This window comes from Sceloporus occidentalis, unplaced genomic scaffold (assembly GCF_023333645.1).
Source record: "Sceloporus occidentalis isolate IW3139 unplaced genomic scaffold, rSceOcc1.0.p SCAF_50, whole genome shotgun sequence".
Lineage (NCBI taxonomy): Eukaryota > Metazoa > Chordata > Lepidosauria > Squamata > Phrynosomatidae > Sceloporus > Sceloporus occidentalis.
The window spans coordinates 88660-116569 of NW_028317030.1; the positions used below are offsets into that span (position 1 = coordinate 88660).

Below are 27910 nucleotides of genomic sequence, written 5' to 3' on the forward strand. Positions count from 1 at the left end.
ATGGGGAAAGTGGGGAAACTTCGTTCCGGCGTTGCCGGTAAAGTGAAACGGTGGAAAAAGGGGCATAGCAGCGACTCCAATCCCGAGGTCCGCCGACACAGGGAGGCAGCTCGGAGCCGTTTCTTCAGTCGCCCCTCGGGTCAGTATTAAGGGACGAGGCAGGTATAGGACGAATTTGGATTATTGTGAAGGAGAGGTTGCCAGTGGCAATCGGGGAAACTGACAGGGTGGATGATGATTGACAACTTTTGTTATCGATAACGTGGGATATATAACTCCTATCATGCTTAGGAGTGCACCCTCATTATACAGGTCTAAAACTTTGCTAATAAGAAACTTACTCTGTGCATAGATAAGTTTAACATTCTGACAAAATACAAATCTACCTCCATGGAAAAATCATATTTTAGCATGAATCATATCTGTGATATGTTAGATGTGGAAGCATAATACAAATTGAGCTGCACACTCTGAGAAAGAAACCACACCAAATCTAATGCTAATTTAATGTTAAATTAATCCAAAAGACAAAAAAGTTTATACAATCTGCATGTCCCCAAAAACATAAATCAACGTATACAAAAAAGATACAGAAGTGAAAATACCAGTCCACCGCATCACGTGTACGTAGTTCCAGTGGAAATATATAAAGGCGATCAACGCTAAACTGCGTCGGGCACTGGGGTTACAGAGCATTATAGTGTGATTAACTAGCCAGGGCTTCTAATACATACATTACAATAAAATACAATCCTGTATCCAACAATTCTAAATCGTCGCTTGGCTGCCAGCACTGATTGGCCTTAATATTTCACGTGCAGGGTGATGTGTTCCGCTGAACACGTCTCTTGCACGGAAAATAACTGGGGGTCGGGCAAAGGCAAAAATGTATATGAGAAATTCTTCAGAATCCCCACGTGCGTTTGCTAGGGGGACTCCACACATTATACAGCTATGATATACATCAAAGTTTATATTACGGCTGGAGTGTCCTTTTAGATATATTGTCGGCCATTTATAATAGTAATAATTAAAACCAAATCTATTTGTTGCTTTCTGGGATATATGCAGATAAAACAAGCTCATTGTCTTCATACTGAAAGTTATTCTCTTTTGTTTTGATTTATTGAATGGCAGTCACTGTTTATGTGGGGATGTGTCTTTTATTTATTTATTTATATATACACACACACTTAATACAGCTTTTTTTTATTTTAGGCAAAAGTGACTTGACGGTAGATGCTCTCAAACTTCACAATGATCTGCAGTCGGGGTCACTGTCCTTATCAAACAAAGCTGAGAACACCCAAGAATACATGGAAGATGGGAATGAGATGGCGATGACAGTGAAATCTGGTGTTTCTTTCCTTAGTGGCTTGTCTGATTGCACTAATGTTACGTTTGGGAAAGTGCAGAGATACTGGGAATCTAACTCTGCTGCTCATAAAGAGGTACATCATATCTTCATTAAAAATCATCAGCTTAGGTTCATGCTAGTGACCTCTGATTTTGTAGATGTGAAGGCATAATGTCTTGTGCGACAAGGAGAGAATTTCTCTGATGATACAGGCTGGGTCTAGGTGTAGGATTAGATAAATGGCAAAATATGGCAATGAATAAGTGGTGGTGTAAGACAGTAGTAATAGTATAGTACAGATGGCCAGCAATGAACCTTTGAGATCATATGTGAAATGCTCCCAAATATGACACAAGCTGAAATTACTTGCATATCTCAATGTCAAGAGGTCTGTGACACTAAATGATTTATACGGTAATTCAGTATATTTTTATTTACCAAAAAGGAAACCACTGATATTAAATATTCTTGTATTTTTTTTCCCCATATACCACCTTCACGGTGTAAAAATAATTGAAACTATATTGCTCTCGGTATTCACATGTTAAGGCACTCTTCAGCCATTAAATGCACTTTAATGTATATGATAGCCGTGTGGTCCCTTTACATTTTTGACACCCTTCCATATGCATTTGCCACTGTCTTCATCCAGCAGCATCAGTGGCATGAAACTTTGGGCTTGGAGGAGACATTCTGCTAAAGCTCTGTAGTAGTACCTTAACACTGTATTAATTGCCGTTGAGTGCCCCTTTCATTGGATTGGGTTTGTTGGTTTTCCTCAGATCTGTGCTGTGCTGGCTGCCGTCACTGAAGTGATCCGTTCGCAGGGAGGCAGCGAGACAGAAACTGAATATTTTGCTGCCCTGGTGAGTGAATTTGCCTATGACCTTTGTTTTTATGGGAATTATATAACTTAGTGAAAGACCCTACTGATGTTGGGTCTTGTCTTCTAAATATGGTCAGTAATAGGAATTATGTAGGGTATTGAAGATACAGCGAGCTGTTTCCGTGACAATACATTTTGATGCATGCAGGTAATTACCGTACATACTGGCAGAATGGATTGTGAATTGGTATTTGTCATGTAATACATTGTATGCATACTGATGTATTTTAGACTTGTCCTAGAGTTGTCAGTGGTGTTAAAATCACTGTCATTCTATGTAAAAGAAAAAAAAGAAAAAGAATTTTTTTTTTTATATATATATAATCTTTGTGTGGTGAAATGGCTGTGGGTTTTAACTTCTCAATGCCCTTTTCAATGTAGATGACGACACTGGAAGCAGTTGAATCTTCAGAGTCTTTGGCGGCAGTTGCCTATCTGCTTAACCTGGTCCTCAAGAGGTCAGTCTTGTGTTAAAAACCAGTTGTATGATGCACACCCTAATCACGATTAGACGTCAGTATAATGTGCTGACATTGATGTAATCTGCTGGTTCTGAAGAATAACCAACTTGTTGACATCCAATTATGAAATTTCTTTGCATTGGGTTTTTAGTTGGGCCCTCTTTATTCCAGAACTGCTGCTCACTGGAGTATTATGATGTTTAATGCAACAAAATGTAGGAAGGAATGATTTGCTAAGAATGCATTTGGACACTAATACTGATTGTATTGACTCTTTTTAAATGTATTTTCTATGTTGCCATTGGCAACCAACCCCCTTTTTTTTTTGTTAGCTACTGCTTTCACTATTGACCGTGTCTTTTATCTGCCAGAGTTCCAGGTCCAGTGCTGATCAAGAAATTTTCAGACACCTCTAAGGCTTTCATGGATATCTTGGCCTCACAGGCCAACTGTGGAGGCACCTCCGCTGTCCGTTGGGTATGTTCTAGTGTTACCTAGAAAATAACTGTTACTAGTGAATTACACTTAATAGTGCCTACGGTTTCTCTCTGGAATGTCCGTAGCAGTTAATGATGAGCCTTGGCAACCTGCTTATTGATACACATTGTCAAATTGATTACATATTCCTTAAATTAGTATTAGACCATGGTTGGCACCGCTTGCGTTTTTTCCATTTTCTATTTACTTTTTGTTTTTTCAGATTGTCTCTTGCCTGGCTGTACTACTACGGAAACAGGACCTGTCTGCTTGGAGCTACCCATCAACTCTACAAGTGTATCATGGATTGCTTAGCTTCACAGTTCATGCAAAACCTAAAGTGAGTTAGCTTTAATGCGACACCTGCTTTCAAGTCACATGACAGTTGGACATCCCCTGAAAAAAATGAATGGGATTTAGACATTCAGTAAAAATTAGGAATAGTTTTCCTAATGCTAACTTTAGTTTGATAAAATTACTAATTTTGTGAGATCACCTACATTGGCCCAAGTAACTTTTGAGTGCTGTCGGCAATGTTTTGTTTGAAGTTTTTCTGAGCCGGTAAGCGTATTCAGCTGTAATTTTTGTGTTCAGATCCGAAAGGCTGCCCAGCTTGGCGTGTGCTCCATCTTGAAAGGCAGTGAGTTCATGTTTGCAGATTCCGCACCCAGTCATCACCCAGCCGCACCATCCACTGCCAAATTCTGCATCCAAGAAATTGAGAAATCTGGAGGTAGGAGTTGTCAATAATTGGACAGGGAATTTTATCTCCTTTAGCTTTGATAGCCTCCTAAACGCTTTTAAAACGGACGTCCACCATCGAGATGTTCCGGCAACACTGTTAGGGTGAAGAAAGCGATTGTAGATAGCTCTCTACACCCATTTAAAGTCATGACGTTCCTGGCACGTCAATTGTCATCAAGGGGTTAAAACCCATGTTCCTACTTTAGCGGTTTCTCCATAAAATCTTCCTTCCGGATTGTTGTAATCTGTAGGTCCTCTTTGCATATAACGGTCTATAATTCCTGTGGGTTTCTTATACACAATACACGTGAAACAAAAACAAACTATACATAGTAATTTGTTAACTCACTTATTCTCTGGTGGTGCTGAAATTAAGTTGCTGGTGGGATTTTGAAAAAAAATGGTACATTTGTCATCACTATACAAATAAGGCATATATGTGTGGTCCTCTCTCCCTTCTACCAGGTAATAAAGAAGCCACAACAACCTTACACATGTTAACCCTACTGAAGGACTTGCTGCCTTGTTTCCCTGTTAATATTGCAAAGTCTTGTTGTGAGACATTGCTGAAGGTTATGACGTTGAGCCACGTGGTAAGTACTTGTGTCAAGTCTCATATCAATATGAAGGATTGAATCTCCCAATGTTATGGAATTTCCCTTCCTATTCAGTATTGGAGTCAGAAGATTTATGTCATCCCATCTCTAATACGAGTAATGCGCATAGTAATTATACATTATAGTGACAACACTTAATGACTTAAGACTTTTCGCAGTGCTGGATGGATTTCTCCACCACTGCATCTGGACTCTCCCCGGTCAGCAGCAGCTAGCATCTGACATCTCCACTGTAATGGCTCAAGCGCCAATGCACCTTCGCTTTTTGTTTTAGACAAATATATCTTTAGAGGTTTAATAGAATCATGATCGTTGAAATTACTAAGCTTATGCTTCCAAACCAAGGGGAATTGCTTTAGATGTTTCCGAGACGCTCTATGCCATTCAATTGTTTAATCTGTATGTCCCCCTCTCTATTTTTGTAGTTAATCACAGCATGTGCAATGCAGGCATTTCACGGCCTCTTCAGTTCACTTTCCAGCCCCTCGACGTTGACCCCTGAGCTCAACGCCCAGATCATTACAGTGAGTATGAAGCCTTTACAGCAGGACTAATAAAATAAGCCAATAAATATGAATATTTTTACCCTCCTATTTCATCCATATCTTTCTCAAATGTTTAAGGTGAGGGGCTGTATTGTCCAGGTCTTGTGCCAAATTCTCTTCTGTAATTCTTTCTCCAGGCTCTGTATGACTACCTGCCCAATGAGAATGATCTGCAGCCGTTGCTGGCTTGGCTAGCTGTCATGGAAAAAGCCCATATTAATCTGTCTAGGTAAGATGCTAATAGAGTCCTTAAATTAATGAGATGGATTTTAAGAAATCTACTACTTTAACTGTATAATGGAAGGTCAACTCAGTCCTTCCTGCAAGAGAAGCTCACTAACCCTTAATAATGCAGAGTGATATTGGGTTAAAATCCTTAACACTTCTCTTAACTCCCTGTTTAATTAATACACCTCCAAGAAAGATTGCTGCAGTTCTAGATCAAAAATGCCTGGTATTTCATGGGCGAAAAGGAAAGGCGAATATAGAGGCAAGTACATTAGGTTGTGTTGAGCCTTTCCACGAGCGTAAGTTCTAGAGGTGGCCATCATGCGTGAAAAGGTTACAATGCGGAATAGAATTAGCAGAGTTAAAGATGTGAAAGCTGTTTTTCAGTCATTTTGGGGTTTTTTTTGCATTAAGAATGCTCATGCTGTTCTGTTTGAAAAGATGTAAAGGACATTTTATTCCCTGAACCTCATTTTTAACAAAACCTTTTGAATGCGATAGGAAATGCCTTGCTTTACTTACTGAACTATTTATGTAGATGAGTTGTCCCCGTTCTGACACTTTTGTTTCATCTTAGGTTGCACGGTGAACTCTGCCTTGGTCACCTTCCACGACTCTTCACCGTATCCATGAACTGCTTCTTGTCTCCTCATGTGCAGGTTGTGTCTGCAGCCGCTAAAACATTGAAGGTTTGTGTTAACATTTTATTATAAAGTAACAGTCCAAAGATGTGAGATGTAAACGGCAGAGCCGAATGAAAATGTGCTGGATACCAGCTTTTTAACAAATACTGATTAGGTGAGAAATGTTGTCTCTCATGAGACTTTTCCCCTCTTTTTTTTTTATAGTCTCTCCTTACAGATTGTGTCGCAGCTAATGTTGGCAGCATCGGCACAGTCTCTCCTTCACCTTCATCTGGACCGGCGTTGCTGGTTTTTAAAATGTTCAAGTGAGTGCGTTTGGAGAAATATACTAAAACTATACAGAGAGAGAAATATTTAATACGGGCAAACTCACAGCCGAGAGTATTGATAAAAATCACAGGTGTGGTGGGCAGGATCTCACCATATTTGCACAATACATTGTGACACCGCTGTAATACTAGTGTCCTACTACTTTTATGTTTAGTTTGCCACTTAAGACGACAATCCACACACTTAACATGTCCTTCGGCACACCTGCATTGAGACACGATCGTAGCTGGGGTTAGACAAAGGGCCTTTGGAAAACATGCAATTTTAAAGGGGGCTGATGTTAACGAAGATTTTCGGTCCCTAATGCTCGTTGATGAATAAGGAATGCTGCATAGATTATTGCATTAGTAATAAGTGGGTAATATTGGCATGGAAAACTGTAAGCCTATATTTCACTGATTAGATTTTTTTTCTTTTAATTATAAGTTGGTGTCCTAATCCAAAACCATCTTATTGTTCTTTAAAATCTAATCATTATTTTTTGGTAATCTAATTTGTGCTTCTTCCAGGATTGTTGAAGAGGGTCTAACGTACAAGTTCCATGCTTCCTGGCCCTACATCCTACAGGTGTTGCAGACTTTCTTTGAGGTTGCTGGAAAGCAGTGCCATCCATTTATGAAAAAAGTAAGAACTGGCCTTTTGCAGTGGAAGTCTCCATCACTGCCCTTGCCGTGCTTTTGTTCAGAATTGACTGAATTTCCTTTTTTTTTTTTTTTTTTTTGCAGTGTTTGCAGTCTCTAGCTGACCTGCGCGTTTCGACACATTTCCCGTATGCTGCGGATCTAGATCAGGCCATAGGGGCAGCTGTGGAGAGTATGGGACCTGAAATTGTCTTGAATGCCGTTCCCCTACAGATTGATGGCACAGAGTAAGCCTGTCTTTTGGGGTCTAATACCTTTGGCAGATGTAACTTATCTCACTAGATGATTAACTCAGGGAAGGCGAACAAGGCAAGGGCAACTAGTCACTACCTGGTATCTATTATTATTATTTCTTTTATTTATATAGCGCCGATAATTTACAATTTTAGTATCTCCGAAAATCTTTACACTCTAAAGAAAAGGAATATAAACATGGGAGTTGGGCTTTATTGTGAGGGGAGTATTATTATTATTTATTATTTTATACAGCATATTCTGTAGCGCTGTACAGTATGTAGACAGGACATTACAAGTAACATAACAATTTGACCAACAGAAACAGCAGGTGAGGAGGGCCTGCTCAAAGAGCTTACAATCTAGAGTAACGGGTGACTTTTACAGACCTTTGTTTTATTATTAACAAAAAATATTGTTGCACTGCAAGACTTAGTTTTATCTGTTGGAACGTGATGTGACCGGACGACTGAAGGTTTGAGAAAAATCGGGTTAAATGTTTCCATACTAATGTCCAGTTTTCCTGTCAGGGAGCAGTGCGACTTCCCTCGCAGCTGGCTCGTACCAGTCATTCGAGACCACGTGAAGAACACGGAGCTTGGGTTTTTTACGAGGTACTTCTTGCCTCTGGCCACCAGAGTGAAAAGTCGAGGTAATTTCCAAAGATTGTTTTGAACGTACTGGGGTGCAGTACATGAGAGCATGAGCTGATTTCACGCGTGTGGTATACGTACATTGAATAGATAATATGTAGATATCGAAGTAAGAGAAGTTCTTTATTGTGGAGTTATGAATGTACCAAATCCCATTCAAGCCACGGTTCTCATCATATGGTGTTTGTGTAGCTCTTGCGGTACTTTCAATGGGTTCTGGGGTCTTCAGTAGTTGCTTAATTGCCAATGTTAATGGTACAACAAGACAAAGTACTTATTCAAGCAAAGTGTGTACATTGAGGGGGATTTTGTTGGGCAAGTCAAGAGTTAGGGGTACTGTTCTACTATCCCAATGTAAGTGTCTAGTGGAAACGAGAGTCGGCTAACACACTAACTGATTCTTTTTTTGTTTTTTCAGCTGGTGAACTGGCCCAGGCGGGGAGAAATCTCGAAGCCAAAATTTATGACACTCTGCAGTGGCAAGTAAGCAAAGACCACCAATAATTTGTATTGCCTTCACTCATCTGCATCTTCTTTCATGTGGTTGAGGAATGATTGGCTTTGTAATTCTCCTGCATTGTATTTTGCCATTTAAAAGTTTTAACCCCTTGGGGTGTCATCAGTATTGTCTGTCATTTCCCAAATCCTACGTGTTGCTGTCCATTATTATTAATAAGCCTGTTGGTCACACATTAATAACAGCAAATGTTCTGTAAATCCTCTTTTAGTTATAGGCATGTTATTATTATGTTATGGATCATTCGTTTCTCCTGAAGGAACAACTTTGGTGTCTTATATTCAAGATGTAAAGCCCACAGTTCCAGGGTCTACAAAGAATGCCATATGTGTACGGATTAATCCGTTATGTGCATGTGTGTAATATATATACATATATTTTTTCCCCCATCATATGTAGATGTGGACGATGCTCCCTGGGTTCTGCACCAAACCAGTCGATGTTGCTACCTCTTTTAAAAACATTGCTCGCCACCTAGGAATGGCAATCAGCGATCGACCTGACCTCCGTCTCACCGTCTGCCAGGCTCTCCGCACCCTCATTAGCAAGGGCTGTGAAGCAGGTAAACTGACCCAAAAACATGTCTTGGTAAATTGGTGGATGAGCATTGCTCAGAGCATATTAGAGAGTGTTTATTTCTGTATATTATCGATTATCTTTGAGTGAATCTTTGAACTAAGAGCTGCTGAGTGCCATGGCTCATATTGGTAATGGTTAGACATAGAAGACATCTTATGGATTCTGGCTTTTTACCTCTTTGTTGTCTTTGAAATCCTAAGGGATTAATGTTGGTAAAATAAAATAAGCGAAAAAATGCTAATTTTATCTTTGTCCATTCTCCCCCTTTCCACACACACACAGAGGCCGACAGAGCCGAGGTGGCACGGTTTGCCAAGAACTTTCTCCCCATTCTGTTCAATGTGTACAGCCAGCAGCCGGGACCGGGAGAAGGAGCCGCAAACAGACTTCCGGTACTCGATACAGTCAAAGCTTACCTCACCATCACAGACAATCAGGTACTGTCATGTATTGAAGTTCTTCACTTAAAGTGTGGTAGATAAGTGGAACAACAGAAGTGGTGGGGTTAATAACGTGAGGGAATTTAAACGTACCTGCAACATACATAAAGCTGTTCTGACCAGACATAAGACCAAATAAAAATTGAGCTTTTAAAAGAGCAAGAATGGCACACTAGATAGTTGGAAACGATCTATTTTCTATAACATCAGAGTAATATTTCTGAAACATTTTACATTGTATGTTCACAGTAAACTAGTTAAAGGTTTGAAGGCTTCTAGCGTCTATATGAATGTTGTCAGATATTTTATCACAGAAAACATGTATTATATATATATATATTTCATGAGCACAAAATGGAGTCAGAGCCATTTTATTTTACTTAATCATATAGTGATTATTTCTTTTTGTCTTTGTTCCCTCTATAATTGAGAACAAAGGAGTATTCATGTATAATGATGTTTCAGTGTATATATATGATACAATTAATGTTATCTTCCGTGAGAAAGTTAAGGAGTAGACACTGCATATCTTTAGAAATGTAACTTGGAATGGGGGATACATAGGAAGACTACCAAGACCTGAGTTTCTATCTAGGAAGTAACATTTGGCGATTAGGGTGACCAAGGATAAATTCCAAACACATATGTAATGGTTTTAAGTTAATTCTTAGACCAGAGCGTCTCTCACAGGTAAATTAAGAAATTACAACGGTGTAAATATGAGTAGAAATTCTAATTATAATGGGTAAAACCCACCGTTTTCCAATCAAAAGGTGGAGGCTATGATAATAAGCCCTGTCTTTAAAAGCTTATGTCTTTAATAATAAGAAAAAAAATCGCACCCTGAAATAGACAGACCCGGACGGACTTATTCACCAAATTTACCCCAGAGAATTGGAATCTTAAGATCCTGGCACCATATTTCACTCTTAGAGTTACTTTGAGTTCTAACCTATATAATTTGTAGAAAGTTATATTCTTTCCCACTTAATTTCTTGCCACTGAACCTGGATTAACTTCTACAAGGACCAGTTGGACAACAGCAACAAGTGGTGGTAATTGTAATTGTTTTATTATTCTGAATAGAGATGAATTTTGTCGTCTTCATATAGAATTCCTTGTTTCTGGGAAATAGTATATTGCATTATTTTATATGACGGCTTGTGAGACTGCAGCTTATAACCCGTGATAATAACAATAATGAAAAGGTATTTTTACCTATAGATGAAGTTTGACATTATTTGCATCTATTAGGAACTTCACTAATACTCTTAGACACAATTAAATTATTGTTAATTTGTTATATTAGTTGAACTAATATTAGAGAGGTAGTGATATCTTTATTACTGCCCTGATTATTATCAATTTTTTGTTGCTGAGTGGACTGGAAATTAATTGTGTGTTAAACTCATAAAATACCAATTCATATTGATAACTATCGATAATATACTGTATTTGAATTGATTCATTTTTGACATGTTTTAAGAATTTTGTGTTTTATATTATGCACTATGTGACTCATATATATATATATATTTTATAAATTGTATTCACAATAAATAATATTTTTGATTGACTATCATGGCGATATATATCTAATTTGAATTATAATTTTCGGCGATCTGAAAGAATTTAGGATCGGAGATAAAATATAGGGTATCTCCTTAAATTAATATTGTGGATGTGGTACTACAATATTTGGTAGCGTCGTTATTTTGCGTGTGTGAGAAAATATTGGTTTTGCCTACTTTGTCTCATTAATATCCCTAACAATGTTGAATACTGAATTATTTTAAATATTTGCAGATGGTCAGCAATTTCTTGGAAAAAGCAAGCAGCAAATTGACTGAAGCAGATGATTCAGAAACCACAAGGTAAAACCTAAGTCTGCTTTGGATATTTATTTTTAGTACTGAGACACAGAAATAAGTGGGATTTAGGGCATCTTGAATGCATATCCGTTCTTTCTGTGTAGGTTGTACATGCTGGATCTCATTGTGGCCATGGTCCCCTATGCTGATCAAGTTTCCATGACCAAGGTGTACCAGACCATTCTGCCATACTTGGAGGTAAGTATACTCCAATAAAATGTATCTATCAACTGTATGCTTGGCTATTTTGATGACGGATTGTGGTCCATTGGCAGGATAAAAACCACAGCATGCAGAAGAAAGCATACAGGGTCCTGGAAGAGATCTGTGGAGGGGAAAGACCTCCCTGTAAAGAGTTTGTGAATATCAACCTTGAAGATCTTAAGAAGACTCTGCTGGGTTCGCTGAAAAGTGCTTCATCGCCAGCGAAAAGGGTAAAACGAGATAATGTTATAGGTTATTTTTTTTGGCGGCCCCCAAATATATTTTGCTGGGAGACCAGTGTTCACATCCACAGCTCTTCTTTTCAAAAAAACTTTAAATGTGATCTGGCTATAGCAAGATTATAAATTCAAGTGAGCTGGTGCCCAAATTGTTTTGTAATGCGGAACACATAAAAATAATTGAAGTGTTCACAGGTTTCACAAATCAACAGAAAGTTCCTTTTTTTTTCCCCCTGTTTCTAATTCTTCCATTTTCAATCATCCGTGAATGTTGTTGGTCTGTCTTACCCTTTGTCTTTTAATTCTCCCCGCTGGCAGCCGCGTCTGAAATGCCTGATCCACATTGTGAAGCAGCTTGGAGCCGATCATGAAGAATTCATAGCCTCAATTATCCCAGAGGTGAGGGTCCACATCACGTTAAGGAATTGGTGTAAATATACCCCATAAAGCCTTTTACTTCTCAGCTAGCCTTTTATTTATGAATACAGCCTAATCCCAATTTTAAACCAAACTCTGCCATAAAAGTGCCTGCACTGCTTCTAACAAGTCCTTGTGCGCTTCACATATAAATGTTAAAAGGAAAACGAGGGAAAATACCAATACTTCTGTTTTTGGCACTGTATTTTTTTATTCTGTATCCTGGCATGAATAGCACTTTTTGTCAATTTACATATTGTGATTTTGGCACGTGAGAAATATATATTTAGATAGCCTTTAGAGTTTTTATTTTATCCATATGATTCAGATTGCAGAAGCATCTAAGCTAGGATATCCTTTTAGCTGGAATAAGAGAGCGCATGTAACCACCGTTTTGCCTTTGGAAGTCACCAGTTTGTTGATTATTTGGTTATCTGAGGGTTGAGGGAGATATAGTTCACTACAAAAAAGGTGAACGTAGATAACCTTCAGATCGTGTTGTGGTTGGCCTCAAAATGTTTTCTCATCGCACTTTTACACTGAGGATCATTGACAAACGGAAATTTATTTTGACAATATTCGACAGGTAATGATCTGTACCAAAGAAGTGTCGGTAGGAGCTCGGAAGAACGCGTATACTCTGCTGGCAGAGATAGGACACGCTTTCTTGCGCTTCAGGGAAGACCAGAAAGGTGACCCATAGTGTCTAGTGAACGTCTGTTTTCTGTTAAGCAGTTGTTACTTACGCAATGAAATGTGTGTATGATAATTTGTTTTATCTAAATACAGTACTTTATACCTTCATGTTCAGGTTGTAAGTTAAGCCATAGTAAGTATGTATTTGTTTTGTTGTGTACGTGTATGAAGGTTGTTATGTTACACTCTTCTGTTTAATGTTCCTTTGGCAGAGGCTATGGAGTGCTACCTGGCCGTTGTCTATGCTGGATTGACCGGCTCAGTCACGATGATCAGTTGTGCTGTGCTTACACTTACAAGACTGCTGTTTGAGTTCAAAGGTGAGATATTAATGGTGAACGATCACCCTCGTTCTCTGCTACACAAAAGGTGTTTATTTCTTTAGGGAGGACTGCTTATATGATGGTGCTGTAGAGTTGAATAGTAACACATTTATGAGTAAGTTATGCATTTATTAATCAAACTCAAGGTTAGTCGGTGGGTTTGTGCGGGCAACGCAATTTCCATAAATTTCAATTATTATTGAAAGATGACTAGACGGAAGTGTTAGGGGGTGAATCGCTGGTGCTAATTCCCGGAAACCCGTCTGTAGCGACGATCTGAGCCGTGATGCACACACAATAGAGTGAGGTCTCTTTCAGCAGAACCTCTGCAGTTTATTGTGTATTCTTTAGAATTGTATGTTACGTTTGCAAGAATGTGTGCGAATAAGACTTTACGTTTCTGGTTTGTATAACCCATAATGCGATGGCTTGTGAAATTGTATTTATTTGCACCTTTAACTGTTTGTTGCCACTAGTGTGGTTAGAGCACTTATGTTCTATGGTCTCTCTGGGCTTAATGAGGATGATAGGTGTCCTCTTCCAGAGCACCAGTCGCAGGATACAAAGTTATTGGCTTACATTTTTCACCCTTGGTTTTGTCTCCTTTATTCCCCCCCCCCCCCCCCCTACGATGCTCCAGTTATCTTTTCTGGCAAATGTCTATATTTTCTTAATTCTTCTCTTAACAGATCAGATGGGAGTGGGGGTTATTGAGCACTTGCTGGAGAATGTGTGCCTGCTCCTCATCTCAAAGACACGTGAAGTGGTGAAAGCGGCTCTGGGTTTCATTAAGGTTGTTATCTTCATGATGGATATGACCGTTCTCTCCAAGCATGTGCAGATGATGGTGGGTACTTTTTTTTTTTGCTCCCTCCCTTATTTGTCCTTTTAAATCTATCTTCTATTATAGAAATTCTTAATAGATTAGGATGCACCACAGAGAGGATTTTTCTATAGAGTTTAACTGTTCTGGTCTCATCAAATTCCATCAACAGCTCAATGATATTTGGGTCATGTTTTAGTTTGCCTTAAAACCTATTGGAGCTTTGGTTTCTTAAAGTGTCCTCTTGGGCAGAGATCAGCACATGGTATGTTAGTATTTAGGGGATTGCTAATCTTCATTGCAAGTGCCAGACGATGGAGAATCTACAATGGTGAGAAGGGACCCCTGGTCTGCATCAATTGCTTGGAACAGTAATAACCTGGATAATCTCCTTCAGTAATATTCCGTGACTATATTAGCCTCTACCACTTTCACTGTGACACTGTTCCATTTATCTACCGCCTTCTCAGTAAAGTAAAACTCCCTTACATTTCATCTAAGCCTCAGATCCTCTAGTTTTAGATTAAAGTTTCTTGTTTTAACATTTTTCCTCCTTTTAAGTGTTTAAAAGAATGTCTCACATCTCTCTTCTCTTCTCTCTCCTACAAGCAAAACGTCCATGCGTGTTGTTCAAACCCAATAGTCCTCTGGGCAGTAAAAGCAACCACAGAAAAAGTTAATTATGATGACATCAGAACTTTAGTGCAGAACTGACCTTTATTCATTAAAGAATACACATTGAATTGTACTCAATCCTAAAGATAAATTATACGGAAAAATGGTTGTTTTTCTAAAAAGTTTTTTCTAATTTGCAGTTGGAGGCGATTGGAAATATAAACAGTGATATGAGGCGTCATTTCCGCGTAAAACTCCGGAACATGTTCACCAAATTTATCCGGAAGTTTGGGTAAGAAGTCCTAAAATGACTACAGAACAAGGATTACTTAGACAATAGAAAATAACGTCAAATGGGCAGTAGTATATTCTGGTCTAGATTGATTAGGCCTAGAGCATCAGGGGCAGGGTTGGGGAGGCAGCCCCGGTGCCCACATTGCCTTGGGCAGATATTCTCGTTGAGGTATCGGTGGTGGGGCGCTGCTAATTATCTATCTTGTAACCTGACCATTTAGGCTACGGAGACGCCATAGTATGTCTTCCTGTTTGCCATGACATCATGTCCTAGCGCCAAGCGCAGAGGATGCATAGTGAGAAGAGGTAGCTCCTTGGAGGGATGGCTGAGCACGGTGGGTCACGCCGTGTCCTCCTTCTGGTTTTGTCCTCAATGCATGTTTCATTATTTGTGAACGTCTGTAGGTTTGAGCTGGTGAAAAGCATGCTCCCAGAGGAGTATCACAAAGTCTTGGTGAACATACGCAAGGCGGAGGCAAAGAACAAGAAACAAAAAGCCATCAAAGAGGCGGCATCACAGGACGAAGATGACGACGACAACAAGGCTGCAAAACCCAAAGGAGACGGGTACGTCTATTTCTGCTCCCTACCATAGGGGTGTCATAGGGAAATCTACTTCGCCTGTGCTTATGTTCTCATGTCACTAAAACCTGTGCATATCTGAGTATATGCCAAAAGCGGAAACCTGAGGGATTTATCAGTTAAATATTTGATTTCACAGGACACGTGACAATCTAGAGTCATTGAGCTCTTCGGAATGTACTCTCTGTATTATGTCTGGTTACTTTCTTGCCTTTCTTCTGTTGATAAATAGATGTTTTTACCTTAATGTAGCCCTTTTCAGTTGCTTGGAATGTTGGTAACTGCAACTGTAGAATATGCTTATTCGTTTATTTTTAATACAGTATAGAAGACCTCTTGGCAGATACAGATGATGAAGATGATGAGGATGAGAAGCCAACAAAGAAACAGAAGAAGCAGGTCAGGCAGAAGACAAGTGCTTGGTTAAAGGAGGGAGAGGAAGATGAGCCTCTTAACTTCCTTGATCCAAACGCAGCACAGAGAGTCTTGGGTAAGCAATAGTGATTGTACTGTAGTGACTTGAAACACAAATTGAGATACAAAAATATGCCTTTTTTTAAATTAATCGGGTACAAGATTGAGACACTCCTCGTGGACTATGAATAAGAGGACTAGGGTGCCGAGGCAGACCCTGCCCTGACTGCAAAGGAAGCCAGGATCAAGGCTGGACAATAATCCTCCGGATCGAAACCTTATCTTTGTTCTCGATCAATACATCTTCACTAAGGCCACGTTTGTTGCAAAATTATTATTATTTTTTTTTTTTTTTTTGTTCGCATCTCTTATATGTTGGTTGCGCGGTAATACATGAATATGGACTTTTTCTAACAATATGAGAATAACTGAGACTCTCAATCTCAACAATCTCAAATATAGTGTGCGGTAAACCTTGTTGTCTTTGACTTACAGCCACAAAACCAGAATTTAAGTCCAGCAAGTTACAGCATGACTTTAAAACCAGCGCAGACGGACGTCTTATAATCCCAGATGACGAAGCAGAGGAAGAGAAATCAAAAGGTGTGTAGTTAATAGTTCAGGTACTTGAAGAGTTGGGTGCTTTTTTTATACAGATATGGAAACTCATAATGTGTCTGTGCAGGTCCATCCGACCATCTTAAATTTAAGTTCTGCCTGTAGCTCTGGATTATACCATAAAGTCCCATTTATCCAACCATATACTCGGGGTTTATTTCACTGTATAAAGCTGTCTTGCATGTCTACAAACTGTATTCCCCCACTCTATCTATACTGTATCTACACTCCTCATCCCAAGTGCAGAACCCGCATGAAACAATGTTAAGACAATATTGTCCTTTTATTTTGTCATATAAAATGACAACTCAAAACTACCTGATGGTGAATGTAAGTCATTATTAATATTTATTTTTATAGCGCCAACACTACAGTGCTTTCCAATTGGAGTTATACATAAAAATGAACACTGATGAATGAACATTCTCTAAGACTGTCATTTAGTATTTCACTCGCTTTACTTTTTAGAAGGAGTGGATGAAGAGATGGCGGATCTTATGCAGGAAGTTGGAATCCGGACTGTAAGTTCTGCGTCAGGGTTACTATATATCTTAACTTGGTTGATTGACAACTTTGTGATCAAATAAAGGCACTGTTGCTTTAACCCTCTTAATTCCCTGACCCCCCTCTTTTTATTGACCCTGGGTTAAGTTACCCATCCAGTCTTTTGTTGAATTTTCTTAGGGGAAAAATTGTTTTGTTTTCGCAGAAAAAAGCACAAAAGAAGCGCTTTAGAGAAGATAATAATGATGATGATGAGGCTGTGGAAAAATCATCACAATACAAAGGTAATTAGGATATTTAGACATTGAGCTTCAGGCTAATAAACATGCATTTGTTCAACAAAACCCATTTTTAAAAATATACATTTAATGCTTGGTGTTTGTCTGATATAATGATGTAGACATGTTGAATTATAGTTTAAATTATACGTTTTTGTATGGGATGTGTTTTCTTTAAAGCCATCTAGTGATGGCCGGCATTAAACATGTGCATTTGGCTCCATTAAGAGGATTGTGTAGGAGAGGGAATGAGCCGGCAGTGACAGGTGCCTGGCGGTTTATAGCACATTCTTTGTTACATTCCTTTAATGTATTCCTTTATGTATTAGGAGAGGTTTGTAAAATCAATCCATGTGCTTCTACTTCCTACTACTGTTTAACCATTGACAAGCAATTAATATTTTCCCGTCGTGTAGTGTCAGTACCACGGGGTGTCGCTCTTCCTGGGACAAGGACCTAGAACCGAAGAGGTTAAGATACCTCCTAACCCCTCCTACTCCTCCCTATAAGAGCCCCGGCAACCCTCATACCTCCAGTTTTTTCCTTGTCCCTTGTCAGGGACGGACCTGGTTCCTTGTTTCTCGTTGGTGGGGCACACGGGTTGTGTCCGGGGGTTCCCTCCGATTGCTCCCCGGGTGGTGAGCAGAGCGAGGAGTAACGTCCGCATCGGCGGACGTTACGGAGCCGTTTAGACGCCGCGCTCTTATGCCGGCAGGATTGGAGCATGCGCACAGCGGTGGAACGCACGCCAGAGGGCGCTGCGTTCCACCAAGAGTACTGACACGCTATTGAGCATGCGTGATTCAGTTTCTCTTGTTCAGGGCGCGAAAACTAACTGGTTTTCGCATATATATAGCTGTGCTGCCCAGTCTGACAGCAGAGGAGCTTGTCAACACTGGGATTTCCGTGTCACCAGCCCCCCCACACGGATTGAGGAGTTGTAAGGTAGGATTTGGTTAATCTTACCCGGTCAAATCCTCTGCCCTGTATTTTTTCTACTAAAAATTTTTTATTTTTTTTTTCTGTTTTATATTGGATGTCTGGTCCGGTTTCTCCAGATAAGCCGGATAAAGAGAAATCTCTTCCACCTGCTCCAAAAAAGGCTGTGGTTAAAACCAAACATTTATCGTGCACTGAATGTGCCACTCCGTTGCCGGATGGTTGTAAGAAGAAATTTTGCAATACCTGCTCCGCTGAGAGTTTGGCAAAAGAAAAACAAAAAGACATGCAGTCTTTTTTAGGTTGGTTCCAGGACAACCTAGCGCAAACGTTTGAAACGTTTAAGGCAGCAGCAGCTACACCTGTGGAACCCGTTAAACTTAAATCCCACAAACGTACGACCATTCCCATTAGTGAAGTGGCTGGTCTTAAGGATCCTATGGATAAGAGGGCAGAAACGTCTTGCAGACGGGTTTACCAATCATCTGGGTTCCAGTGTAAAGTGGCGTTGTCTAGCGCATCTGTGGCTAAAGCGCAAGGTGTCTGGTTGCAGTCCTTAGAGGGCAGTCTTTCAGAATCTATGGATGAAGGTTTGTCTAAACTATTTAAAAACCTGACACTGGCTAATAGCTTCCTGCTGGAAGCTGCAGAAGAGGGCCTTAAGCTTTCAGCCCGTAACATGGGTTTGTCTTCCGTTGCCAGAAGGGCATTATGGCTACGTTCCTGGGCAGCAGATACTGCCTCCAAATCTACTCTATGCGAACTGCCCTTTGAAAGAACCAAGCTATTCGGTTCTTCCTTGGAGGAACTGATCAGACACATGTCTGATACTAAAAAGGCACTTCCTCAGGATAGAAAAAGCAGATGGAACAAACGATACCAGTATAGACCTTCCAGGCCTTTTCAACCAGTTTTCAAGACTCAAGCCTTTCGTAAACAACACGAGAGAAAGTTTCAGGAACACCCTAAGAAACCAGAGGGTAGGAAGTTCTGACGGTGTTGGAGGTCGTCTGCAATGGTTCCTACCAAAATGGAGACAAACCACAAACAATTCCTGGGTCCTCAGGATCGTTGCGGACGGGTACAGGATAAAGTTTTCCAGTTTTCCTCGTCCTCTGTTCCTGATTTCGTTTTACCCCTCTCAGGTGAAGAACTCAGCACTGTTTGCCGAAAGCCTTACCCTTCTAAAAAAGGGTGTCATAGAGCCTGTTCCAAAGAATCAGGAGTTTCAGGGAGTTTATTCCCGTCTCTTCCTGGTCTCAAAGCCGGATGGGTCCTTCCGTCCAATTCTGGATTTAAAGAAAGTCAATGCGTGTATTCCTTACCGTCATTTCAGAATGAAATCCATTCTCACAGTTACCCGCCTGTTGAGACAAGGGGACCTTATGGTTACGTTAGACCTAAAAGATGCCTATCGCCATAGCCTCCAGGAAATATCTCAGGTTTGCCATAAGAGTCGGGACAAGAGTTCGTCATTTCCAGTTTACTGCTCTCCCGTTTGGCCTGTCGTCAGCTCCTCGGATCTTCACAAAGCTTTTAACTCCTATTGCAGCGGCTTTACGGAAAGAGGGGATCACAGTCGTCCCTTATCTAGACGATTGGCTGCTAAAAGCAAGTTCTTCTCAGGAGCTCCGGGCACATCTCAGCTTTACGACCCGATGCTTGGGGGAACACGGCTGGATCATAAATTACAGAAAGTCCAACCTGATTCCAACTACGAAGATCCAGTTTCTGGGGCTCATAGTGGATTCCGTCTCTTCGAGACTTTATCTCCCGCGCTCCAAGATCAAGAAGATAAAGAATCAGGTTTCCTTTCTGCAACAAAATCCAACCCTTTCCTTCAGGTCGGCTATGAGTATCCTAGGCAGTCTTACAGCGTGTATTCCGGCAGTAAGCTGGTCCAAAGCACAGTTGAGACCCCTGCAATGGGACATCCTACAACAGTGGTCCAGGAGACCGGAGGATCTAGATGTTACCTTCACGGTATCCATGGAGGTTTTACTCCGGCTGAATTGGTGGAAAGCGAAGAAGCGCCTCACCCAAGGGCGATCTTTTCTACCACGTCATTGGGTCACCCTCACAACGGATGCCTCCAAGGTAGGCTGGGGAGCTCATCTACTCGACCTCTGCAGTCAGGGCAGCTGGTCCTTAATCGATCAAGCCCAATCATCAAACTTTCGGGAACTGAAAGCTGTGTTCCTGGCACTCAAGACCTTCGGTCCAAGATTACGGGGGAAAGCTGTGAGAATCCAGTCCGACAATGCCACCACAGTCTCATATATAAACAGACAGGGTGGCACCCGAATTCCAAGGCTACAGGACCTTTCAGACCATCTCATGCGCTGGGCCCAAAGAAACCTGGAGGATTTAGCAGCGACACATATCAAAGGAGTAGACAACTGTCTGGCAGACGATCTCAGCAGATCTCGTTGCTCCCAAGCAAACTGGTCCCTGGACAAGAGCATTTTTTCTCTCCTAGTTCAAAGATTCGGCCTACCAGATATAGACCTTATGGCGACCAGACAAAACAGGAAATTGCCAGTTTTCGCCTCCCTTTACAGGCAGGACAATCCCCCCCTGCTAGACGGAATGTCAGTGGTTTGGTCTTTCAAGATGGCTTATGTGTTTCCTCCAGTAGCCATGATTCCTCGGATCCTCCTAAAGATTCGGGTAGACAGAGCCAGGGTTTTAGCTATTCTCCCTTATTGGCCGAATCGAAGTTGGTTTTCGGAGCTGCTCAGTATGGCGATTTCAGTATGGGAGCTGCCAGTTTCCTCCCATCTTCTGGAAAACAAGAACCTGTCCAAGGATGTTCTTCTGCAGTTCAGATTGACGGCCTGGCTGCTGCAAGGATGATCCTCCAGAGCAGAGGCGTTTCCAATTCTATGTCAGAAATCCTCTTGGGTTCAGTACGAAGATCTACGTCCACTATTTATCTTCGAGTCTGGAATAAATTTCTCCACTGGTGTGTCTCCAAAGGTTTGGATTTCTCTTCTCCCCCCACAAGTTCTGTTCTGGATTTTTTGCAGGAAGGTTTTTCAGCGGGTCTCACAGTCTCGACGCTTAAGGGACAGGTTTCAGCCCTGAGTCATTTTCTCCTGTCTGAGTTGGCGTCCCAAGTTCTCGTTCTTTAAGGCTGCCATCATTCAACGGCCTCCCAGACGTTCGCATTTTCCCTCCTGGGATTTGTCGTTGGTCCTCCAAGCACTCTGCTCTGAACCTTTCGAACCTTTGGAAGAGGTATCTCTAAAATTTTTATCCCTCAAGACGGCTTTTTTGGTAGCCATTACCTCAGCGAGGAGGGTCAGTGAACTTCAGGCTCTTTCAGCGGCTCCAGAATTTACTATTTTCCACCAAGATAAAGTCGTCCTGTATGTTAAACCTTCCTTTTTGCCCAAGGTTATCTCTGCAGCTAATGTCAATCAGCCATTAATTTTGCCTTCTTTCTTCCCGTCTCCTTCAACTCCGGAAGAATCACTCTGGCACACTTTAGACGTCCGCAGAGCTCTACGGATTTATATAGACCGCACTGCCTTTTTCCGCTCCATGGATCAATTGTTTGTTAATTATTTTGGTAGATCCACAGGCAATGCGGCCTCCAAGCGCACGATATCTCGATGGCTTTCCGACACTATTCGCTTAACCTACTCTCTCAGTGGTCAGGTTCTTTCATCCCGCGTTACTGCTCACTCCACCAGAGCTATGGCCACATCCTGGGCTGAAAGGTCTTCGGCATCTCCAGAAGAAATATGCAAAGCAGCTACTTGGTCTTCCTTTCACACGTTTATCAAGCATTACCGGCTAGACATCTTCTCCTCCTCTGATGCTGACTTCGGGCGTAAGGTGCTTCAGGCAGTTACCTCGTGACCGTTTTTTCCCCACCCAGGAGGGGTCATCTTGCTATATCCCCGTGGTACCGACACTACACGACGGGAAAAATAGTAATTTTACTTACCGTAAATTCTTTTTTCCTTAGTGTAGTGTCAGTACATATATCCCTCCCTGTGCATTTTGTATTAAAATTATTTTTTTTGCAAGCTATCTTGTGTTTCTTGGTATTTTCTGGAGGTATGAGGGTTGCCGGGGCTCTTATAGGGAGGAGTAGGAGGGGTTAGGAGGTATCTTAACCTCTTCGGTTCTAGGTCCTTGTCCCAGGAAGAGCGGCACCCCGTGGTACTGACACTACACTAAGGAAAAAAGAATTTACGGTAAGTAAAATTACTATTTTCGCCATTTTCCCCAACTTATGTGCTTTTATTTCAGCTGGAGGTGCCGGAATACACAGGCCGCTGTCTAAAAAGACTGACGTAGGAACAAATTACAAATCTAAGGTACCGTTAGCAGTCTGCCTGCATATTTATAGTTCTTCTTTCTCGAATAGCAAGCAGATTTATTTTGTATGTCTCGGAGCAAGGAAGGTATTACCGTATTTGCTATGAAAAATAACCATTGTCTTATATTCAAGGTCATCTCCTCAGAGGTCTGACTACAAGACTGAGATCCAGATCCCCCCGCAGGGGACCTGGATCCTCCTCTCGGACAGCCCATGGAGGTCTGTGCAATGCGCACAGACATCCTCTGCTACTTCCGACACTTCCTCTGGGGGCTTCTATGACTGAGCGCCGGCATCACGTGACCTTCCGGTGCTCCACCATAGAAGCCCCGGCAGAAGTGCCTGTAGCAGCAGGTGTTGTATGTGCGCATCCCGCAGGCGGTGAACGTTTGCGGGTGGCGCACAGACAACCTCTGCTTCCGCCGGGGCTTCTTTGAAGGAGCATCGGCGTGACATGACCTTCCGGTGCTCAGTCATAGAAGCCCCGGCGGAGGTGCCGGCCAGAAGTAGCGGAGGTTATCTGTGCGCATCATACAGACCTCCACCGGCTCTACCAGAGAATCTGAAGCCCAGGGGACAAGTCTAGGGATGCATCAGTAAGTCAGGACATGTGGGGGCTAAGTAAGAGTGGCATGTAGGGGGTTAAAAGGCATATCAGGGTGGCAGAGTGGCATATAGGGGGTGTATAAGGAATATCTGGGGGCAGAGTGGCAAATAGGGGGTTAAAAGGCATGTCAGGGATGCAGAGTGGCATGTAGGGGGTTAAAAGGCATATCTGGGGGCAGAGTGGTAAATAAAAGGAAATAAACTTTTTTTCTTATAAGGTAGCCTTATATTAAGGCTTTTTAAGGGTCGTCTTATAATCAGGGTCATCTTATAAATAAGCAAATACGGTATTTGAACAGCACAGTGGACTAGAATAGAAACACTCAAAATGTTTAAATGTCTTTGTTTAAATAATATAGTTACATACTTTCACGCAAAGTAACCAGCGCCACATAAAACATTGCAGGTCCTAACTGGAATTAGAGGTCAAAAGTAGTTCTATCTACATTTCTTAAGGTTGTGTCTTACAATACAAAAAACCCCCCCACACACTTTAAATTCAAGGCAGTAATTATAAGTCAACAGACGTAAAGAGGATTTAGAGCTGCCAGACATAGTGAACTTGTAGAGAAAGCTTAACATTTTACAGTGCATGAAACGGAAGCCCCTGAAAGTATTTAAGGCGCCATGCGTTATAGGATTAACCCCTTCAGTACCGGGACGTACCTGGTACTTCCTGGTTAACAGTCACCGGTAGACCGGGACGTACCAGGTACGTCTCCTCCAAAAAACGCCCCCACATCACCACAATCGCGGTGATCGTGGGGGCGCTGCTGCAGCTGTCTGCCCAGGACTCCTGGGCAGACAGCACAGCCTGTCTAAGCCCGCCCCCAAGCCTACGATCACTCCCACGGAGTGATTTTGTAGGCAGAAACAGCGATTGCAGAAAAATCTGCAATCGCGGTTTCAGCTGCCACAGGCAGCTTCAGGGAAGGGGGGGGGGTGTTGAATGGGTCCCCACACAAGTGTGGGGACCTGATCCAACACCCCCCTGCTGCCTGATCGCTCCATGAGAGCGGCAGTGCAGCGTTAACCCCTTCAATGCCGCGATCGCGGCATTGAAGGGGTTAATTCCCGTTTTGTAGGGGGCTCTGCTGCTGGTGGTCTGCCTGGGAACCCAGGCAGACCAGCAACAGCAAAAACGAGCCCCCAGAAGTCCTGATCAGTCTGTTGGAGATTGTGTCCCAGCTGCCAGAGGCAGCTTCAGGGACAGGGAGACAGGGTTCTTTGGTCTCCACATGAGTGTGGAGACCAGACCCCCCCACCCTTCCTCAGTTAACCCCTACCCCCCCTCTTCCTCAATTAACCCCTTCAATGCTGCGATTGTGTATGACCCCCATCGCAGCATTGCAGGGGTTAATATTAGTCCCCACAAGCTTGTGGGGACTAAATATCAGTCAATGCTGTGCTTCAATGGAGCATCAGCATTGAAAGAGTTAAAAAAAAAATGTAAAAAATAATAATAATAAAAAAATAAAAATTAAAAAAAATTAATAAAATAATAATAATAATAATAAAAAAAAAATAGCACTGACCTGAAAGTCCAGGGTGCTTCCAGGTCAAATGCTGGGCTGGGCTGGGCTGATCAGATCGCTCCTGGCCAATAGGAGTGATCGGATCATTATGGCAGCCCACGGATGACCCTGCTCTACATAGAGAGAGGGGTCATCTAGGGTAATTATGAAAAAACACAAATTATCAATAAATGAAATAATCATAATTATTACCAGATCACTTGTCGGTGACATTTTAAGTCGCTGATTATTGATCGGTCTCCCTGATTGATGTCAGCGGCCTAAACCTGTCACTTACAAGTAATCTGATGGAAAAAAATATTTAAAAAAATGTAAATGCACATGTTCCAGCTTCCTCATAAAATGCATGAACCATGCACGTGAGGCCTTGTTGGAATCATGGGATGTTGGTGAACAAAATGTGGTGTTTTCTTCCATTGTTGCACTTATGGTGTGCAAGAAATTCAGTGCAACATTGAAATGTATGCGTTAAAAACGCAATAAAATAATTTCCCTGTAAAGTTTGGCAGACATCAGTGAAGAAATGGCTAGCTGAAAACTGTCAAAACTACCCTAGTTGAACACCTTGACTTGTCTACTGTTCATAAATATATACTTTTATGGGGTAATTTACAGCGGGGGGCTTCCAAAATGTCCCAAATGGGATATGGGCCCAGGAAACCAATTTCTGAAAATTCCAAATGTGAAAACGAAAATGCGCATGTTCCAGTTTTGCCCTCATAGCTTCCTCAAAAATTGCATGAACCATGCATGTGAGGCCTTGTTGGAACCGGGGGATGTTGGTGAACACAATTTGGTGTTTTTTTCTGCAGTTGCACATATTCTATACAAAATATAATATAAAATCTAAAGCAACATTGCAACATATGCAAAAAAACCAAAACAGTATAAAAATACCTCAAAATTTGGCAGCAATTGGCGATAAAATCCCTGTTTGAAAAGTGTCAAAATGACCCTAGTTGTACACCTTGACTTATCTACTTTTCATAAACATATAATTTTGGGGGGATAATCAGTATCTGTGACAACTATTGCAGTTATTAGACTACCATGCCAAATTTGAAAAAAATTACATTTCAAAAACGTGATGCATGCCTTGCAATATTTGCCCTATACTGGTCAAAATAGATAAAAATCCTGGCCATGTTGGGTGGTTTCCAAATCAGGACAACTTAATGAATATATTTGGGATAATTTTTTCCCATTGGTTCAATGTGTGTACAATTTGTATGTATACAAATCTGTAAAAAAATGCGTTTTTTTCATTTTTTCCCCACTTTTTCCAGTTTATTTCAAACAAAACAATGTACTACCCAGCTTAATATGGTTTCAAATGAAAGCCCTACTTGTGCTGAAAAAAACAATATATGATTTGTGTGGGTGCACCAATTGGTAAGAGAGAAATTACAGTTGAAGAAAGACATGGCAAAAACACAAAAACGGCTCCGGTCCTTTAGCGACACGTTAGTATTAAAATCCCGGTCCTGAAGGGGTTAATTTGGAATTAGTAATGGACTCTGGGAAAGATAGGAGGATTATAAATAGTAATGCCCCAGGTGCAGCTTCAAGCTGGAGGTAAACAAACCCCTTGTCCCAAATCATTATTGGTTTTCTGATTCCTGAGAAGTAATGCAGGATGAACACTCTGTGCTCCCAGCTTATTAAAAGCTTATCAAACACATTAACATTCCTGCGAGCTCATCTGCATGCCAATTTTTATAGATCACCCGTGGAATGATGTGTAAGAGTATTTGCTTGTCTCAGACTTTGTTTTTCTCTTTCCAGAAAGGAAAAGGGGATGTAAAGCAGAAAGGCAGACACGACCCATACGCCTATATCCCCCTAAACAAAGCCAAGCTGAACAGAAGGTAAATATGTACATTTCTTATATCGAGTGCCAGATATCAACCAATGCCACGCGTTTATTTTAAACCCTGAATTGTTGGTCTTTTTTTGGTGACACATGGAAGTTTGGTTACAACATGACCTTAGCAATCCCCATAGTTTTAAAAGCCCCTGTTCTTATAGCCAGCAGGGATATTTTGACCTTTGAGTCATTTCATTAAGCAACGCATACTATCCCTACCAAGAGAAAAATTGGCAATGAAGCCTAGATTTGTCTGTTTTTGGAGGCCCTCTACCACCATTTGTGAGGCATGCTTCAGGTATTCTTATTGGAGTGGCTGTATGAGACAAACTTTACTCACCAACGGTAATTAAATTATGTGTGAAATGTATAGAGATTAGATTTAGACATTTTGAGTCTTAGAAACCTAAAATTTGGGTAAAAAATAAAAATGACAGCAGGTAGGAACCATTGTCTGCCCCTTTCTCCCCGATGTAAAGACTCAAACCTTAATCCATTCTCAGACTCGCCTTAGATTGAGGAGCCGTATGCCAGTGCCATGCATGTTTAAATCCCCTCACTGTATTAGCCTCAACCACTTCTGATGGGAGGCTGTTCCATGTACCACCCTCCTAGTAAAGTAAAATTTAAATCTAGGTTTCTGACCCTTTAGGACTAGATTATGATCTCTTGTTCTGTTTTCTTATTTGACATAAACCTCCCTCCTGTACTTTATGTATTGATCTGGTGTCTCTTCTGTTTTCAGGAAACAGGTAAAGATGCAAGGCCAGTTCAAAGGCTTGGTGAAGGCGGCACAGAAAGGCGCCCAGGCTGGCCGAAAGAAGAGGAAAGAGAAAAAGGCTTAAGATGCTCTGATTTTTGGGGATTTATCACTTGGCATTTCTTGTGCTGCTCTGTGGACTGATATAACTGAGGAAGCGTGTGCAATGCATAAGATACAAGAAAACTTAGTGTTACCAAATAGTTTTATCTTTGCAAAAAGTGTGTGTGTGAAGGGTTAACTAATTTACATCCCTTTATGATCCATTACAGTGATCCATGGTCTACGTGTAAAGAGCTCCTCTGATCTCACTCTGGTTTAGTATACTAGCTTTTTTTCTTCAGATAAGTCCTAAAGCAGTCACAGCAGCTAGAAAAGTGAGTCCAATGCAGTCCTATTAAAAGATGGCTAAACGTGACCTTAACTACATCGTGACCTTCACAGTATTGGCCCCCCCGGAGACATATATTGGGTTTTAGCCCAGTTTATTTCCTTTTACGGTGGAGTTTTACGTTGTATTTAAGACCAAAACTGTAATGCTTATCAAACTAATTTCCAAAATCTGAATCCAAACCTTTTGCTGCCAGATAAGAGACAGGTTTAACTTTTCCTAGTGTTTGAGGTGTGATTAAGTTAGCA

At 41.2% G+C, this 27910-nt stretch overlaps 1 protein-coding gene across 1 annotated transcript; it reads left to right on the forward strand.

Annotated features, from left to right (window-relative positions):
- On the forward strand, window positions 1-27356 carry LOC149288559 (RRP12-like protein). The gene is made up of 34 exons (XM_089491304.1): window positions 1-139; window positions 1219-1451; window positions 2140-2223; window positions 2625-2701; window positions 3076-3181; window positions 3405-3521; window positions 3776-3914; window positions 4391-4518; window positions 4968-5066; window positions 5225-5316; window positions 5893-6004; window positions 6164-6264; window positions 6799-6913; window positions 7015-7157; window positions 7695-7816; window positions 8236-8300; window positions 8734-8896; window positions 9196-9350; window positions 11160-11227; window positions 11329-11422; window positions 11500-11658; window positions 11986-12066; window positions 12671-12776; window positions 12993-13100; window positions 13793-13950; window positions 14742-14833; window positions 15241-15402; window positions 15741-15907; window positions 16327-16434; window positions 16918-16970; window positions 17159-17237; window positions 22434-22501; window positions 26430-26512; window positions 27257-27356. The coding sequence occupies exons 1-34, from the start codon at window positions 1-3 to the stop codon at window positions 27354-27356; spliced, it is 3876 nt and encodes a 1291-aa protein (XP_089347430.1).
- Window positions 27357-27910: the final 554 nt, after the last annotated feature.

Excerpts from the sequence above, each read along its gene's own strand:
- LOC149288559 (XM_089491304.1), top strand. The coding sequence starts at position 1 with ATGGGGAAAGTGGGGAAACTTCGTTCCGGCGTTGCCGGTAAAGTGAAA. Across the intron at positions 6,265-6,798 it reads CTGGTTTTTAAAATGTTCAA|GATTGTTGAAGAGGGTCTAA; the intron begins GTGAGTGCGTTT and ends TGCTTCTTCCAG. Across the intron at positions 6,914-7,014 it reads GCCATCCATTTATGAAAAAA|TGTTTGCAGTCTCTAGCTGA; the intron begins GTAAGAACTGGC and ends TTTTTTTTGCAG.